At 39.5% G+C, this 17320-nt stretch overlaps 1 protein-coding gene across 5 annotated transcripts in view; it reads right to left on the bottom strand.

Moving 5' to 3' along the window:
- Nbeal1 (neurobeachin like 1) overlaps positions 1-17320 on the bottom strand; it is a 154582-nt gene that overhangs the window by 14029 nt on the left and 123233 nt on the right. For all 5 annotated transcript variants that reach the window (XM_052749579.1, XM_052749582.1, XM_052749583.1 and 2 more), the window contains 4 exons: positions 9883-9972; positions 7827-7936; positions 7012-7184; positions 4569-4663 (listed from right to left, as the gene is read on the bottom strand). In XM_052749579.1, the coding sequence (XP_052605539.1) occupies positions 4569-4663; positions 7012-7184; positions 7827-7936; positions 9883-9972 (468 nt within the window). The remainder of the gene's footprint in view (positions 1-4568; positions 4664-7011; positions 7185-7826; positions 7937-9882; positions 9973-17320) is intronic.

Below are 17320 nucleotides of genomic sequence, written 5' to 3'. Positions count from 1 at the left end.
CAGTCTGATAGGAGTGCTGGGAATCAAACCTGGGTCCTCTGGAAAAACAGCAGTAAGTGTCAATCACTGAGCCACATCTCTAGCTCCTGGCTTTAACTTGTGTAGCAATCATCCTTTTTCTTAATTTCGTATGTATGCATGCACAGTAGCCTGACTCCCTTGAGACAGACAGGGTTTCTCACTGAGTCTGGAGCTGTTTTTCACATAGCCTGGCTGGCTGTCCAGCAATCCTCTTGCTAGAAATCTAATTGTGTACCATCACTAATGATGCTTTAAACATTTATTAGGACTTCAGGCATGCTATGCAGATGCTGTAACACTGAGCTATGTCCTCAGTCTTTAAAAAATGATTTTTGAAACATAAGTATTACTAAGTTACTCAGTTTGACTTTAAATTACCACTCTGTAGTCAGGCAAGCCTTGACTTTGTGATGCTCCTGCCTCAGCTTCTATATAGGCTGAAACTGCAGGCTAATAATACAAATTTATTGAAGAAAATTTCTCTAGAAAGCTTTTGTCATTAAAACTGCCTTGTTTACATTAATTCTATATTCAAAGGAATGTCAGTTATGTGTCATATTGTTTTATTCATATTTATTTTAGGTAAGTCTGTCTAGAACCTCTGTTTCTATATTACACACAAATTCCCCTGTAAATTCTACTCCCTGAGATACATGTGATTTCCCCTATATACTTAATTTAATATTTACAAATAAGATCACTCCTGTATCAAGTAATTAAAGTAATAGAAAACTTTACAATTCAAGTGAAAGAAGAAACATTAAATTCATTTAAAAAAAAGGTTGCATTTCCAAATATTAAACATGGTAATGATAAAACAAAAATCAATCCTTTAAGAATACAGAAAAAAGCGAGGCCTTGTTTAAAAAAAACTTATAGTATTAGCAAATAAAATACAACAGCAAAATGTGGTATCAATAAAAATAAGTAGTACTAAAAAAATAAAAAAATAAGTAGTATTAATTTATTATATGAATTCAAGGCAGTTCAAATCTAAGAAATTTTGTAACTTACTGCATTTAGAAAAAGGAAACTCTGAAAGTACTGATAGAAAAACAATTCTCGAGGACACTACTGGTAACACTGACAAAGTGAGAACATACACTGCGGGTCAGGTAAGAGCACTGTACAGATGTTCAGCATTCTCGTTTTAGGAACTGCACTGTGGTGGAAGAATGACTTTTGGGGCTATCAGGATGGACCTGTAGGTAAAGGTACTTGCCACCAAGCATGATGCCCTAAGTTTGGTCCCCAGAACCACCCATGGTGGAAGAAGAGAACTGATCCCCAAAAGTTGTTTGACCTCCACACAGTCACCATGGCATGTGCACATCACCCACACACAGGTAAATAAATAATCATAACAAAAAATTTAAGAAGAAACTCTCTGTTCTTGGAAGACATACACAGAAGTGCTCAATGGACTAGACAGTACTTCCAACACTTAAATCAGTCAGAAAAATAAAGATGCTGAAAGGGGACAGAGACTGAAGATATTAAGACAAAGCTACAAATGTATTATTTTTGCAACTTTTCTGTAAGTGTGAAATTTCATTAAAATTAAAAAGTTACCAAAAGGTAGAAGAAAACAAAGTATAAATATAAATAGAAAAAGGTAGGCAACCAAAGATAAAATGCAACCCTGATGAAAACCGACAGCAAACACTGTCAAACGGCAAAACTGAGGAGTCCCTTTCAATCAAAATCAGACATGCGCACTATCATGTTCTACCTCCACTGTAATGTAATAGGATAAGCAAATAAAATAATATGTTGGAGGGGGCTGGAGAGATGGCTCAGAGGTTAAGAGCACTGACCGCTCTTCCAGAGCTCCTGAGTTCAATTCCCAGCAACCACATGGTGGCTCACAACCATCTGTAATGAGATCTGGTGCCCTCTTCTGGCATGCAGTCATACATGCTGTATACATAATAAATAAATAAATCTTTTTTTAAAAAAAAAATAATATGTTGGAAAACAGGGAAAGTCACCATTATTTCTAGATCACATGATGGTATAGCCACCGTAGGGTCAAAAAATCCAAAAATGTCAATTACCGTGAGTTTAAAAATGTGGTAAAGTTAGTGAAAATAAGATAACCATACATCATCGCAGTGGTGCTGGCACATGCCTTTAATCCCAGCACTCTGGAGGCAGAGGCAGGTGGACCTCTGTGAGTTCGAGGCCAGCCTGGTCTACAGAGGGAGTTCTAGGACAGCCAGGACTACACAGAGAAACCCTGTCTGGAGAAACAAAAAAAGAATAACAATACATCAATCAATCATGTCACTGCACAATTTTCCTTCACAGCAGTAAAAATCAGTAAGAAATGAAAATTATTCTAAAAATATCAAAATAGAAGTAAAATTAGAACACTCAAAAGTAAATATAGCATAGTATAGATCACAAATGGAAATAAAGTGATTAAGGGGTTATCCAAAGACATTAAAAGGGTATGAGAGAAATAATGAAAAGGTGTTTTGTATTTCTGTGTAAAAATAATTATAAAAATGTCAATACATGGGCTGGGCGGTGGTGGCCCATGCCTTTAATCCCAGCACTTGGGAGGCAGAGACAGGCAGATCTCTGTGAGTTCCAGGCCAGGAAATTAGTATTAATTAAATAAAATTTCTTTTTTATGTTTCTTTTTCTTTGTCTCAAAAAAAAAAAAAGGAAAGTTTTCTTTGTGTTCTTTTTTAGATGAGTATTGTTATGGAAATCAGACTAGCCTTGGAGTCATCATAAAGCCCAGGCCTTACCATGGTTATTGGAGGAGAATCTACAATCACTAACTAAACCAGCACGATCCCTAACAACAATCTATAAATGTTTGTCTCCATACTCACAGATAAGTCTTCACCCATCATCAGGGAAATTTCTCTTTGTGACAGACGGAGACTACTCCAGAAAACCACAACCAATCAAAATGCAGAGTTGTAGAGCCCAGTCCCAAGGAAAACATCTATAAACAACTCCCGCACCTAAGGCTCAGTGATCATTGCAGAAGATGGCGCAAAAGAGTGTAAGAGCCAGAGGACCAGGCAGTGTGCTGTGAGACTGTGTCTCCTAGTGATAACAGAAGCTACACCATTAAGTGTCACCAGTACAACAACTGCCCACACGTGAGCCGAACAAGGATGACACCAATGGACATGCCAAATCGGATGGGAAAGATGGGGTCTCAACCCTACACAGAGAACAACAGGCAGTTGAGGAAAACTAGGAGAGGAGAGACGGCCTTCCCAGGAAGAGCACACCAACTGGTTGTCCAGCACAGTCAATTCTTAAAACACACACACAAGTAACATTATATGGACTTGACAGGCTATATTAGGAATGTGTATATACAAGTACATACATACATGCAACAGTGATTAATGAAAAAGAGGCCATGAAATATGATGCAGAGTGGGGAGGGTTTATGGGAAGGTTTGGACAGAGGAAAGGAAAGGGAGAAATGGTGTAATTAAGTTAGAATCTCAAAAATTAACAACAAAAGGCTCAGGCCTTGAGTTTGTGATGATCATTCACCATGCCCAGTTAAGTTCAGTAAGACTACTACAGAATTTTAAAAGAAGGTTTTGTGTGAGAAAGTATGTAGTGTATGCGTGTGGTGGGGGCTGTGCATGCATGTGTGGAAACCAGGGGCTGATGTCATGATATCTTCAATCGCTTCTCTTCCTTAATTTTTAGGACAATCTCTCACTGAACCTGGAGCTTGTCATTTCCACGAGGCTGGCGGACTCCTAAACTGCTGGGATTCTCCTATATCTGCTCCCCTGCCCGGTACTAGAGTTATAGGCACACTGATATGCCCTATGGTTACATGGACACTGAAGATCTGAACCCAGGGTCTCATGCTTGTGCAGCAAGAACTTTATCCACTGAACCATCTGCCTAAAAGTTCTAATAAAAATAAATGCTCATTCAAAAGAATCGGAGGAAAAAATTGAAGTAAAGGAAGCATGAAAGAGGAATCTATCTAAACAAACATTTAGTTACTAAAGCAAAAACACTTCGGCAGTCATATAAAAGTAGGTAATTGGAAAGGAATAGGGAGCCTAGAAAAAAATTAATTGACTGGGTAAACAATACTTGCTTTCTTCTGAGTCACAGGTGATGTATTATAAAACACCAAAACTATCAATATTGTAATTATAAATACAAGAGGCAGAAGAGAAAATGAGGTGTGAGACAGCCTGTTAACAAGGTAGAAAACTTAGAAAGCATTTTTAAAAATCCTCTCTAAGCCAATGTCGTAAGAATACAACAGAGAGAAGAATACCTGTAACGTCTACAGTTCCACCAGGAAGGATAGGAGGAATGTCATTATGTTATCATAGTAGTGTCCTAGAGAAGTTGGCAATGAGTCATTTTTGGCAACTACCAGAGAAGAAAGCCATGAATCAGACAACAAAGCTAGAAAAGAGTGGTGCTCCAAACAGGTCAGAACTCAGAAAACAGAATACAAAACTTTCAAAATGGCATTTACTACCAGAGAAAAACCTGTCATCCCAGTCCAAGAACATAAAAGGGGTTATTATTACCTGTTGTGTTATCTGCCATATCATACATGTAGTGTCCCTGGAACCAGAAATCAAGTGTATTCCACAGTAATCTGTAGCTAAGCAAGTCACAATGTCTGTTTGAAGAAAGAATAAAATAAAATGGGTCTGTCTTGACAGAACAGAACTTTAAGGGCAATCTCAGTTAATGTTCAAATTATCACTAAGGCAGGCTGGCAAATGGCTCAGCAATGAAGGAAGCTGCTGCCGAGACTGGGGACCTGCACTAGTCCCTTTGGACACACATCGCAGGAGAGACAGACGCGGGCAAGCAGTCCTCTAACTTCCACGTGCACATGCATGTGTGCCCGCCCCCATACACAAAATATTTAAAAGGTAACAAAAAACATCAGGCCAGAGTAACAGGACATCTGCAGGGTCGAAGTCATCTGGAGAGACTTCCCTGAGACCACTCATTCTGGTGAGATGTGATGTGCTAAGTGTTTAATAGTGGCTAGCATCGTGGGCGATCAGAGACCTGAGAATGGACCCATAGCTATGTTTTCTGCTCCCTCACCCCATTCACATTCTCCTCCCATTGAAAATTGCTATCTTATGGAATGGATCCTTAAAAAAACAGTACAGGGGCTTGACAGATAGCAGTTAATATTTTATGGACTATCTTCCAGAGAACTTAGGTTTGATTCCTAGCACCTATATAAATGCTGACAACTATCTATAATTCCAGTCCCAGGGGATCCGTTGACCTCTTTAGACTCAGCAGGTGCTGCACACATGTGGTATACAGATAAACATGCAGACAAAACACTCATTCACATATAATAAATAAAGACAGTACATATATACATAAAAATATGCAGACAAAACACTCATACACATACAACAAACAAACAAACAAATAAATACAAAAGACAGTACATATTATGCTGCAAATTCGTAACATAAAAAGCAGTTTCTAACTAGGCAGTGGTGGTGCACATCTTTAATTCCAGCACTTGGGAGGCAGAGGCAGGCGGATCTTTATGACTTTGAGGCCAGCCTGGGCTACAGAGTGAGATCCAGGACAGCCAGGGCTACACAGAGAAACCCTGTCTCAAAAAACAAAAATGAAAACAAAGAAACAAAACTCCATGCCCCACCTCCAACTTTCTGGAATAGTTCCATAATCAGCTACACTAAGTGATACCTTAGAAATCATCAGTAGATGTAATCAGATTGGTGACTACCTTAATTGCCATCAGAGATAACTGATGGAAGCAGATGCAGAGATCCACAGCTAAACACTGGGCTGTGCTCCAGGAGTCTTTTGAAGAAAGGGAGGAGGGATTGTAGGAGCCAGGGGGTCATGGTGGGGTAACCCACAGAAACAGCTCACCTGAGCTCGTGGGAGCTCATGGACTCTGGACCAACAGTTAGGGAGTCTGCATGGGACTGACCTAGGCCCTCTGCATGTGTGTGACAGTTGTGTAGCTTGGTCTGTTTGTAAGTCTCCTAGCAGTGAGATCAGGACCTGTCCTGGTGCTTAGCTGGCTTTTGGGAACCTGTTCCCCATGCTGAACTATCTCACTCAGCCTTGACACAAGGGGAGGAGCTGGGTCCTGCCTCAACTTTGATGTGCCATGTTTTTTTCCAGCCCATGGGAGGCCTGTCCCTTTCTGAATGAGGGGGAAAGTAGGGACGACAGCGGTCAATATGTAAAATGATATGTAAAAAAAATGTTATCTAAACAAAATAAAAACAAAAAAACACCAGTAGAGTTAGCAGCAGAAACAAAAAAACACCAGTAGAGTTAGCAGCAGACTCCATTACCCTCATTTAACAAGATTATTGAGAAAAAACTTCTACTATTATTTTTGTTTTGTTTTGTTTCTCTGTGTAGTTTTGGTGACTGTCATGGATCTTGCTCTGTAGACCAAGCTGGCCTCGAACTCACAGAGATCCGCCTGACTCTGCCTCCTGAGTGCTGGGATTAAAGGCGTGCACCACCGCCGACTATCAAAACTTTTATTGCTATACCAAGGCCTGAAATACTAAGATATACCAGGTTAATATATATTCAGCAATTTTAACCGTCATACTTTACTGTTAATAATGTCTTTTTTTTTTGGTTGGTTTTTCGAGACAGAATTTCTCTGTGTAGCTTTGCGCCTTTCCTGGAACTCACTTGGTAGCCCAGGTTGGCCTCAAACTCACAGAGATCTGCCTGCCTCTGCCTCCCGGTTAATAATGACTTTATCTAATGATGACAAATTTTTATTATATAGCCACAAAATCATTATGTCTACCATCTAACTTAATAAAACTCGGTTTAATATCTTCTAATGTAACATGAAGATATACTTAATTTATATGGTGCTTGAATGTACCCCCAATATAGTAAGTATTCCTATCAGGAGCATGTGCCACTTCTACACAGTTGAAAACACAGAAGAAGAAGCAGGTTTGTGGAAAAGTTCATTCTTACCTATATGTCGGATGTTATGTGAGACAATTTTGCCTTTGGTAAGTGACATTACTTGGATACTATTATCCCAGTGTCCAGCACTGAAGAGCAACTTTGCATCATGTGAAACCACAAAAAGTTTAGAAGTAATTTCCAGCCCAGGAGCAAAAGGACCATTCACAGTTCGCTGAGCTCTGTAAACACAATTGAATTTTAGAATTTTCCTTAAGAGATCACTTAGACTATTACCAACAGTAAAATATCTCTCAGACAGGAGGATGGTACAGTATTGAACCCTAGCACTCAGGAGGCATGAAAATTGCTGTTAGTTTGAGGCCAGACTGGTCTCCAGAGTGAGTTCCAGGAGAGTTATGTAATGAGACAACGCCTAAAAACAAAAAACCCAAATAAAGATTACTTGTAAGTAGTAAAGAATAATATGACCATTTACCATTTCCATTGTAATATTTTATTCTATATTAGTTATAACAGGAATTTAGCAATGTCTGAATGCCAAATACTGTCAGGTTATAACTTAAAACCAGAGAGAAGGAGAGGCAAAGTGAGAAAAAAGAGAAAATTGGTGTCTCAAAGCATTACTTTAAAAATACAGGAATCACTGCGCGGTGGTGGTGCACACCTTTCATCCCAGCACTCAGGGGGGCAAAGGCAGGTGGATCTCTGTGAGTTCGAGGCCAGCCTGGTCCACAGAGTGAGTTCCAGGACAGCCAGACCCCAGAACAGAGAAATCCAGTCTCAGGCAAAAAACTAAAACCTAAAAACAAAAACCCTCCAACAACAACATCAACAAAACCCATTAGCTGTTCATTACTTACTTCGGGTTAGTCACAGTTTGATCCTTGATGAAGGTGAAGTAGTTAGAAATGTTTCTGTCATAAGGTAGCCATCCATGGGTTCCAATAACATAATTCATGCTTATTGTTACCTGAAAAAGAACATATGAAAACTCAAATAAATAAAAGATTAAAGAATGTGGTTAAGAGTAACCAGATGCTCACAGATTTTGACATCTATCATTTGGAGAACAGTGTAAGAAACATGAAACCAAATCTTAAATAATTCAAGTGGAAAACCCTACTTACAGCTTACTGTAAGAATAGTTGTTTTCTTTAGCTAATTACTTTTCATCTTAATTTCTCAGGTTACTAGCATTAGTGTTAACATTCAGAGGAAACTGAGGTTACCTTTACCATGACAAATATGACGTAACTATCACTTAGATCTAATAGGAGAGTTGACAAACCGTTAAAATGTCCCTGAAACAACAGTATTAGTGTGTACTTGATTTTAAGAGTGAAAAACTTTTTACTCCTTCAATTATAAAACAACACGTTACCCATGCCCCAATTCAGGTAACTTAAAAAAAAAAACAATGGCCGAGCGGTGGTGGCGCACGCCTTTAATCCCAGCACTCGGGAGGCAGAGCCAGGAGGATTTCTATGAGTTCGAGGCCAGCCTGGACTACCAAGTGAGTTCCAGGAAAGGCGCAAAGCTACACAGAGAAACCCTGTCTCGAAAAATACAAAAAAAAAAACCAAAAAAACAAAAAAAAACAATGGTTTTACTAGCACTTGGGAGGCAGAGGCAGGTAGATCTCTGTGAGTTCAAGGCCAGCCTGGTCTACCAATCAAGTTCCAGAGCTATACAAAGAGAAACCCTGTCTCAAACTCAATCCCCAACCCACCCCTCCCCCTAAACACACACACACACACTCACACAGGTTTTAGAGTTGAAAATTACAGAATCTTACCATTAAAAACTACTATCAGGACTACTGTATGTATTTCTAGACTCTTTTTCTAATCAAGCACAATAGATACATTATAAAAAGCAATCTAATTCTGCAGTCCCTACTGTTTACTGTGCTATAGCACACTTCTATCACACTTACAGAATTAGAGTAAGACAAACCTAGGATTAGTTCATGTGCCAAGGTCTCAGATCCCTATTTGCCAGCTCTCTGGGACTTAATTTATCTGTAAAAGGAACATATAGTGCTACTTCACAGGGCTGTTGGGTAGGCTAAATAAAAATTTGTGTAAAACACCCACTGAAATGCCCTAGAAGACCTTAACAAGACCTGATTTAGTTCTGATTATTGTTAGTACAATTATCGTGATAAGGCTCCTAGCTATTTCCATGGATTTATTTTTCCAGATAAATGTTATAATTAAAGCAAAATATACAGAAGATATATTTTATATTTAATCAAATTACTTTCGTAACGAATTTCTCCATTATTTTTGTAATGCTGAAGATCAAATCTAGGACCTCACTCATGCTAGGCAGGTGCTCTACCATGAAGCTATCCTTGTAGCCTTCTTGATTATTTTAAAAATATTCTTTCAGGGGCTGGAAAGGTGGCTCAGAAGTTAAGAGCACTGGCTGCTTTTCCAGAGGACTTAAGGTTTGAATTCTGGCCCCCACCTGGTGGCTCATAACTATCTATAACTCCAGTTCCAGAAAATCTGATGCCCTCTTCTGACCTCCGCAGGAACCAGGCATGTGTACACAGTACACATCGAATATCCACACACATAAAATATACTAAAATTTTCTTTTCAAAAGTCTATTATTGGTCAATGAGACAGCTTAGAAGCATAAGTTTGCCACCAATCCTGAGGACTAAAACTCAATTTCTCCCACATGAAAGGAGAGAATCAGCTCGCACAAGCTGTCCCCTGACCTCCAGATGCATGTGCACACCCTCACCCCCCAACACACACACACACACACACACACACACACACACACACACACACACACGATGAAGTTTAGGAATGTAACGGAAATATTTTTACATTCATTCCTATTTCTGGTAAACTAATGAATACAGACATAGCAATATGAAATAGGTATACATCAACTTACCAGTAACTCAGGGCTGCCTTGAGACATAAAAGAACGAGATTGATTTTTAGGGATGATGGCCTTTAATAGAGGAATACCATCACTAATTCCCTGTAAAATAAAAGGCATTTAATGGCTGGTTTTGTTCATTTTATTAGGTACTAAATTATTGAAAATTTCTATTGTTTAGACAGGGATCCCTACAATACCTCATTTTACTCTACCTGATGATGTAATAATTTAATATAAAATGTGGGAAAGGAATTATATGCTATGTTTGAATACCCAGCACACTCGAATCATCTGAAACCAATCCCTGTCTATTCCAGTCCTCTGTTGGGGAACAGATGTAGATGCCAAGGAGCAGCAATCATTTAAAACAGAGAAATTTAGGATCTTTCCCTGCCCCTGCTGTACTGACACAAACATAATGCAGAGGTAGTAAGTTAAATGAGAAAGTTGTTTATAATTTATAGAAAAATCTTTTGGGCTTTACATCAAAAACATTGATCTATTTTGCAAACTGAGGTTCTTTCTGAAAGTCTTATGTTATGAAAATCATATTTTATGATCCAAAAATAAATATCATTCTGAGGAAACAATTACCATCATCTTACCACAATGCAAAATAACAATAATTTGAATGTATTTTTCTGATGTGTCTGTAGTTTAAAAATGACAGCTAACGTTTATCATAACATTACTGAATATATACCATGTACCAAGTATTATTCTAAGAGGGCTATAAGAACTAATAATGCTATGAAATACAATAAATAATGTTATAAAATTCATAGAAACTGCTTTTCTCTTCAAATTGTAAATCAAGAGCCATTTGTGATTCAAGCCAGGGAAGCAAGTAGGCTAAATGTAGATCTGGAGCTCTCCCTCAACCTAAGTCTCCCCCCCAGCTCTGTAGACTGCCTGCTGAGCCTCCTTTCACACCCTCCCCATCTCCAGTGGATTATACAGATCTTCCCTTCTAACCTCCCTCCTCCCACTCATGGCTGTATCCCAGCTTCCAACCACAGCAGTCGTGCCCTGGGAACCAGCAGGAAAGTAAGTAGGCTAACTGAAGATCTTCCCCTCTTCCTCCATTCCTCCAAGTCAATCCTAAGTCTGCCCCATTCCCAGACGACTAAGCAGATCCTGACCTTGCTGTCAGTTCCCTGTAGCCTACCTCCATATCTAAGTGCCAGTTCCCAATACCTAGAAACCTCTGCTCCCATTCCCAGGGGACTAAGCAGATCCTGGGTGCAATGCCTTGCTTTCCTCCCTACTGTGGACCCCTCTCAGTGCCCCCGTCAGCCAATCCCCATTCCTAAGTGTCAGCTCCCAATACCTAGAAATACATTTTACCTGGAACCCCCAGTGGCCATACCTATCAGGACTCTTAGCAACACACAGCCACCACACTCTCCTAAGAATCAGAGAGGAAACAGAAACCAAGGAACAAAATACCCACCCAACAAAGACAAGATCAGATAGATATCAGCACCTAGAATTACAATCTTCCCAAACCCAGATACCTAGACACCAGCAGAAAAACACAATCAATAACAGCCAGGACAATGTCTCCACTAGAGCCCAGCAACTCTATCACAGTAGACCCTGAGCATAGAAACCTTGCCGAGAGGTGGTGGCGCACGCCTTTAATCCCAGTACACGGGAGGCAGAGGCAGGTGGATCTCTGTGAGCTACAGAGTGAGTTCCAGGACAGGCTCCAAAGCTACACAGAGAAACCCTGTCTCAAAAAAAAAAAAAAACAACAAAAAACAAACAAAACAACAACCCCCCCCAAACAACAACAAAAACCCAAAACCTTCAACTAGCCTTTATGTGTATGATAATGGTCCTCAAAGTGGAAAGGAACAAACCCCTTAAAAGAAACCTACAAAAACACAAACAAACACTGATCCATTCAAGACAAGAAAATAAAAATAGAATTAATAAAGAAAACTCAAACTCATGGAAATCTGGAACTGAAAAATTTAGATACTCAAACAGGAACATCAGGAGCAAGCCTCGCCAACAGAATAGGAGAAGGAAGAGAGAATTTCAGGCATTAAAGACATGAAGAAGAAATGGACACTTTGGTCAAAGAAAATGTTAAATCTAAAAAAAAAAAAATCCCGACACAAAACATCTAGTTTGCCAAAAACAGGCACATTGATCAATGCAATAGAACCAAAGACCCAGACATAAATCCATACACCTACAAACACCTGAATTTTGATAAAGAAGGCAGAAACATACACCGGAAACAAGACATCTTCAACAAATGGTGCTGGTCAAACCAGATGGCTGCATACAGAAGACTCCAAGTAGAACTATAGTTAGCAGCCTGCACAAAACTCCATTCTAACTGGATGAAAGACGTCAACACACCCAGACACACTGAATCTGACAGAGGAGGAAGTGGGGAACAGTGCTGAGCTCACTGGCACAGGCACGAAGACCAACAATTAGTAAACTGGACTTAGCAGGACAGAAAAGCTTCTGTACAGCAAAAGACAGCATCATTTGGACAAAGTGGAAGACCACAGAATGGGGAAAAATTTTTCTTTCTTTCTTTTTTTTAAAACCAGCTACATATCTAATAAAGGGTTAATATCCAAAATATTTAAAGGACTCAAAATTAAAATTATAAATATATCAAGGAAACAAATAACCCAATTTAAAAAACAGGGTACAGATCTAAACAGAATTCTCAAAAGAGGAAATTCAAATGGAAGAAATGTTCAACATCATTAGCTATCAGGGAAATGCAAATCTACTTTGCGATTTCATCTTTCACCTGTCAGAATGGCTAAGATCAATTACACAGGTGACAACTTTTGCTGGTGAGAATGAGGAGCCAAGGGAACATCCCTCCATTGCTGACGGGAGTGCAAGCTTGTACAGCCACTATGGAAGTCAATGTGGAGCTTCCTCCGGAAGATGGAATTGATGGACCTCAAGATCCAGCTATACTGCTCTTGGGATGCTTCATCCTACCACTGAGACATTGCCTCAAGCATATTTATAGCTGCTCTACTCATAAAAGCTAGAAACTGGAAACAATTTACATGTCCCTCAACTAAAACATGGATAAAGAAAGTATGGTACATTTACACAATGAAATATTATTCAGACATTGAAAAAAAATGAAAATCATAGGTAAATGGATACAGAACAAGAAAAAACAAAAATCAGCAGACCTAGTAAGACAAATATGCTATGTATTTGCTTCTATGTAGATATTAGCTGTTTAGTCAATGATAACTAAAGGACTGGAGTGGACAGATAGATCTGCCTAGAAAAGCAAAACAGAATAAGCAGTTATAGATGGATGGGAGGTGGGGGCTGAAACAGGAGGATCAAGTGGGGAGGTGGAGGGGAGAGGTGGATGAGGGAGGGAATACAGGGAGAGACAGCTAAAATTAAGGACCATCTGAGGAGGAGTATAGAAACCTAATACAGCAGAAGTTTCTTAAAATGCATACATATGTGAGAGTGATCTCAATGAAATCACCAAATAATGGGGAAGACAGAGTCCCAACTGGACATCTCTTGTCACCAAATGAAGCTTCCAGAACTGGGTTACATCTAATTGAGTTGTTGGCCCATGGGAACCCCCCAAAAATCAAGGCTGTTGCTAAGCTGCATTCCACAAACTGCCAGCAAAGCCCCATTGCTGAAGACAATACCTACACAACTCATTGAACATGGAGAAGTCAAGCTCGTGCTTACATAGAGCCTTATCCAAACTAAAAGACAAAGAGAATATCCAAATTAATGGGTCAGAAATGAAAAGAGGGATATTAGCAACAGACACTGAGGAAATCCAGACAATCATTAGGTCATATTTCAAAACCTGTACTCTACAAAACTGGGAAAAATCTAAAAGAAATGGACAAATTTCTTGATAGATATTACATACCAAAATTAGATCTAGATCAGATAAACAGTTTGAATAGACCTACAACCCCTAAGGAAAAAGAAGCAGTCATCAAAAGTTTCCCAACAAAAAAAAAAAGAGCCCAGGGCCAGACGGTTTTAGCACAGAATTTTACCATACTTTCAAAGAAGACCTAATATCAATATTCCTCAAATTATTCCACAAAATAGAAACAGAAGGAACACTGCCAAATTCTTTTCATGAGGCCTTAGTCACCCTGATATACAAACCACACAAAGACTCAACAAAGAAATAGAATTACAGACTAATTTCCCGCATGAACAATGATGCAAAAATACTCAATAAAATACTCACAAACAGAATCCAAGAATACAGCAAAAAGATCATCCACCATGATTAAGTAGGCTCCATCCCAGAGATGCAGGGATGGATTAACATATGAAAATCTGTCAATGTAACCCACCATATAAACAAACTGAAAGAAAAATAATCACATGATCATCTCAACAGATGCTGAAAAAGCCTTTGACAAAATCTAATACCCCTTCATGATAAAAATCTTGGAGAGATCAAGGATACAAGGGATATACATAATAAAGGCAATATACAGCAAGCCAATAGCCAACATCAAATTATATGGAGAGAAACTCAAAGCGATTCCACTAAAATCAGGAACAAGACAAGGCTGTCCTGTCCTCTCTCTCCATATCTATTCAAAAGAGTACTTGAAATTCTAGGTAAAGCAATAAAACAACTAAAGGAAATCAAGGGGATACAAATTGGGAAGGAAGAAGCCAAAGTATCATTATTTGCAGATGATATGATAATATACATAGCAACCCCCAAAATTCTACCAGGGAACTCCTACAACTGATAAACACCTTTAGTGAAGTGGCTGGATACAAGATTAACTAAAAAAAAAACATCAGTAGCCCTCCTATACACAAATGATAAATGGGCCAAGAAAGAAATCAGGGAAACAACACCCTTCATAATAGCCACAAATAATATAAACTATTTTGGGGTAACTCTAACAAAGCAAGTGAAAGACAAGAACTTCAAGACTTTGAAGAAAGAAATGGAAGAAGATAGCAGAAGATGGAATGATCTCCTATGTTCATGGATTGGTAGGATTAACACAGGAATAATGACCATTTTACCAAAAGGAATATACAGATTCAATGCAATCCCCATTAAAATTCCTATACAATTGTTTACAGGCCTCAAAAGAACAATACTCAACTTCATATGGAAAAACAGAAAATTTAGGATAGCTAAAACCATCTTGTACAATCAAAGAACTTCCAGAGGTATCACCATCCCTGATTTAACCTATACTACAGAGCAATAGTAGTAAAAACCACATGGCATTGGCATAAAAACAGACAGATGATCAATGGAATCCAATCGAAGACCCAGACGTAAATCCACATACCTTTGGACTCTTGATTTTTGACAAAGAAGTCAAATAATAAAGCATCTTTAACAAATGGTCCTGGTCTAACTGGATGTCAGCATGTAGAAGAATGCAAATAGATCCATATCTATCACCCTGAACAAAACTCAAGTCCAAGTAGATCAAAGACCTCAACATAAATCCAGATGCACTGAATCTGATAGAAGAGAGAGTGGGAAATAGCCTTAAATATATTGGCACAGGAGACAACTTCCTGACTGGAATACCAATAGTGTAGGCACTAAGATCAATAATTTATAAATGGGACCTCATGAAACTAAAAAGCTTCCGTAAGCCTTTAAAGGGCACTGTCAATAGGACAGCCTACAGAATGGGAAAAGATCTTTACCAACCCCACATCCAAAAGAGGGCAGATTTCCAAAAAAAATAAAGAACTCAAGAAACTAGACATCAAAAAAAAAAAAATTAAAAAATGGGGTATAGATATAAAGAGAGTTCTCAACAGAAGAATGTTAAATGGCTGAGAAACTGTTCAATATCCATAGCCATCAGGGAAAAGCAAATCAAAACAACTCTGAGATACCATCTTACACCTGTCAGAATGGCTAAGATCAAATGCTGGATGGATGTGGAGGATGTGGAACAAAGGGAACACTCCTCCATTGTTAGTGGGAGTGCAAACTTGTACAGCCACTTTTGAAATCAATATGATGACTTCTCAGAAAAATGGGAATTGATCTACCCCAAGAACCGGCTATACCAATCTTGGGCATATACCCAAAAGGTGTGCCCACAAGGTCACTTGCTTAGCTGTGTTCATACCAGCTTTATTTGTAATAGCCAGAACCTGTAAACAACCTAGACCTCCCTTAACTGAAAGAATGGATAAAGAAAATGTGGTATATTTACATAATGGGGTATTACTAAGCTGTTAAAAACAATGACATCATGAAATCTGCAGGCAAATGGATTGAACTAGAAAAAAAAAAAATTGTCCTGAGTGAGGTAATCTAAACCCAGCAAGACAAGCATGGTATGTTCTCACTTATAAGTGGATACTAGCTGTAAAGGATAACCATGCTACAATCCACAGAGGTAGAGAGGCCAGGTAACAAGGAGGGCTCAAGGGGAGATGCACGGATCTCCCTGGGAAGGGAAACAGAATAGATTTCAAGGGTGGACTGGATCCGATGGGGATGAGAACAGGAGGGATCAGGTGGGGGCCTTTCAGGGACAGGGTAAAACCTGGTGCAAGAGAAACTCCCAGGAATCTACAAGGATGACTCTAACTAAGACTACAAGCAACAGCAGATATGTAGCCTGAACTGGCTATCTCCTGTGACCAGGCAAGACTTCTAGTGGAGAGACTGGGACATCAACCCAGCCACATAACCTTTGATCTACAGTCTGTCCTGCCTATGGGATGTGCTAGGGTAAGGATGACACAGAGGTTGTGGGAGCGGCCAAGCAAAGACTCTTTTCAGACCCATGTTACAAGAGTGAGCCCACCCCTGACACTGCCTGGAGCACCAGGACCCAGAGGTTGAATGACTCAGAGACCTAGGACAGACCCACACCTGACTGGAGAAAAAAAAAGTATCAATGAAATGATTCCTAATGATATTCTGCTGTACTCATAGACTGGTGAGTATCCCAATTGTCATCAGAGAGGCTTCATCCAACAACTGATGGAAACAGATGCAGACCCATAGCCAAACATTAGGCCGAGTTCAGGGAATCTTGCTGAAGGGAAGGAGGAAGGATTGTAGGAGCCAGAGTGGTCAGGACATCATAAGGAAACACAGAAAATCAACTAATCTGGGCTCGTGGGAGCTCATAGAGTCTGAACTGACAACCAGGGAGCCTGCATGGACTGACCTAGGTCCTCTGCACATATGTTACAGTTTTGTAGCTTGGTCTTCTTGTGGGACTCTTGACACTGGGAGTGAGGGAAGTCTCCAACTCTTTTACTGGCTTTTGGGACCCTACTCCTCATACTGGGTCGCCTTGCCCAGCCTTAATACCAGGGGAGGTGCTTAGTGTTACTGCAACTTGATATGCCATGCTTTGTTGATACCCATGGGAGGCCTGCCCCTTTCTGAAGAGAAATGGAGGAGGAGAGGTTTGGGGGATAGACTGGG

This window comes from Peromyscus californicus, unplaced genomic scaffold (assembly GCF_007827085.1).
Source record: "Peromyscus californicus insignis strain IS unplaced genomic scaffold, ASM782708v3 Scaffold_21__1_contigs__length_65335640, whole genome shotgun sequence".
Classification (NCBI taxonomy): Eukaryota; Metazoa; Chordata; class Mammalia; order Rodentia; family Cricetidae; genus Peromyscus; species Peromyscus californicus.
Note: the sequence above shows the minus strand (reverse complement) of the source record. Positions and strands in the feature narration are given on the sequence as shown.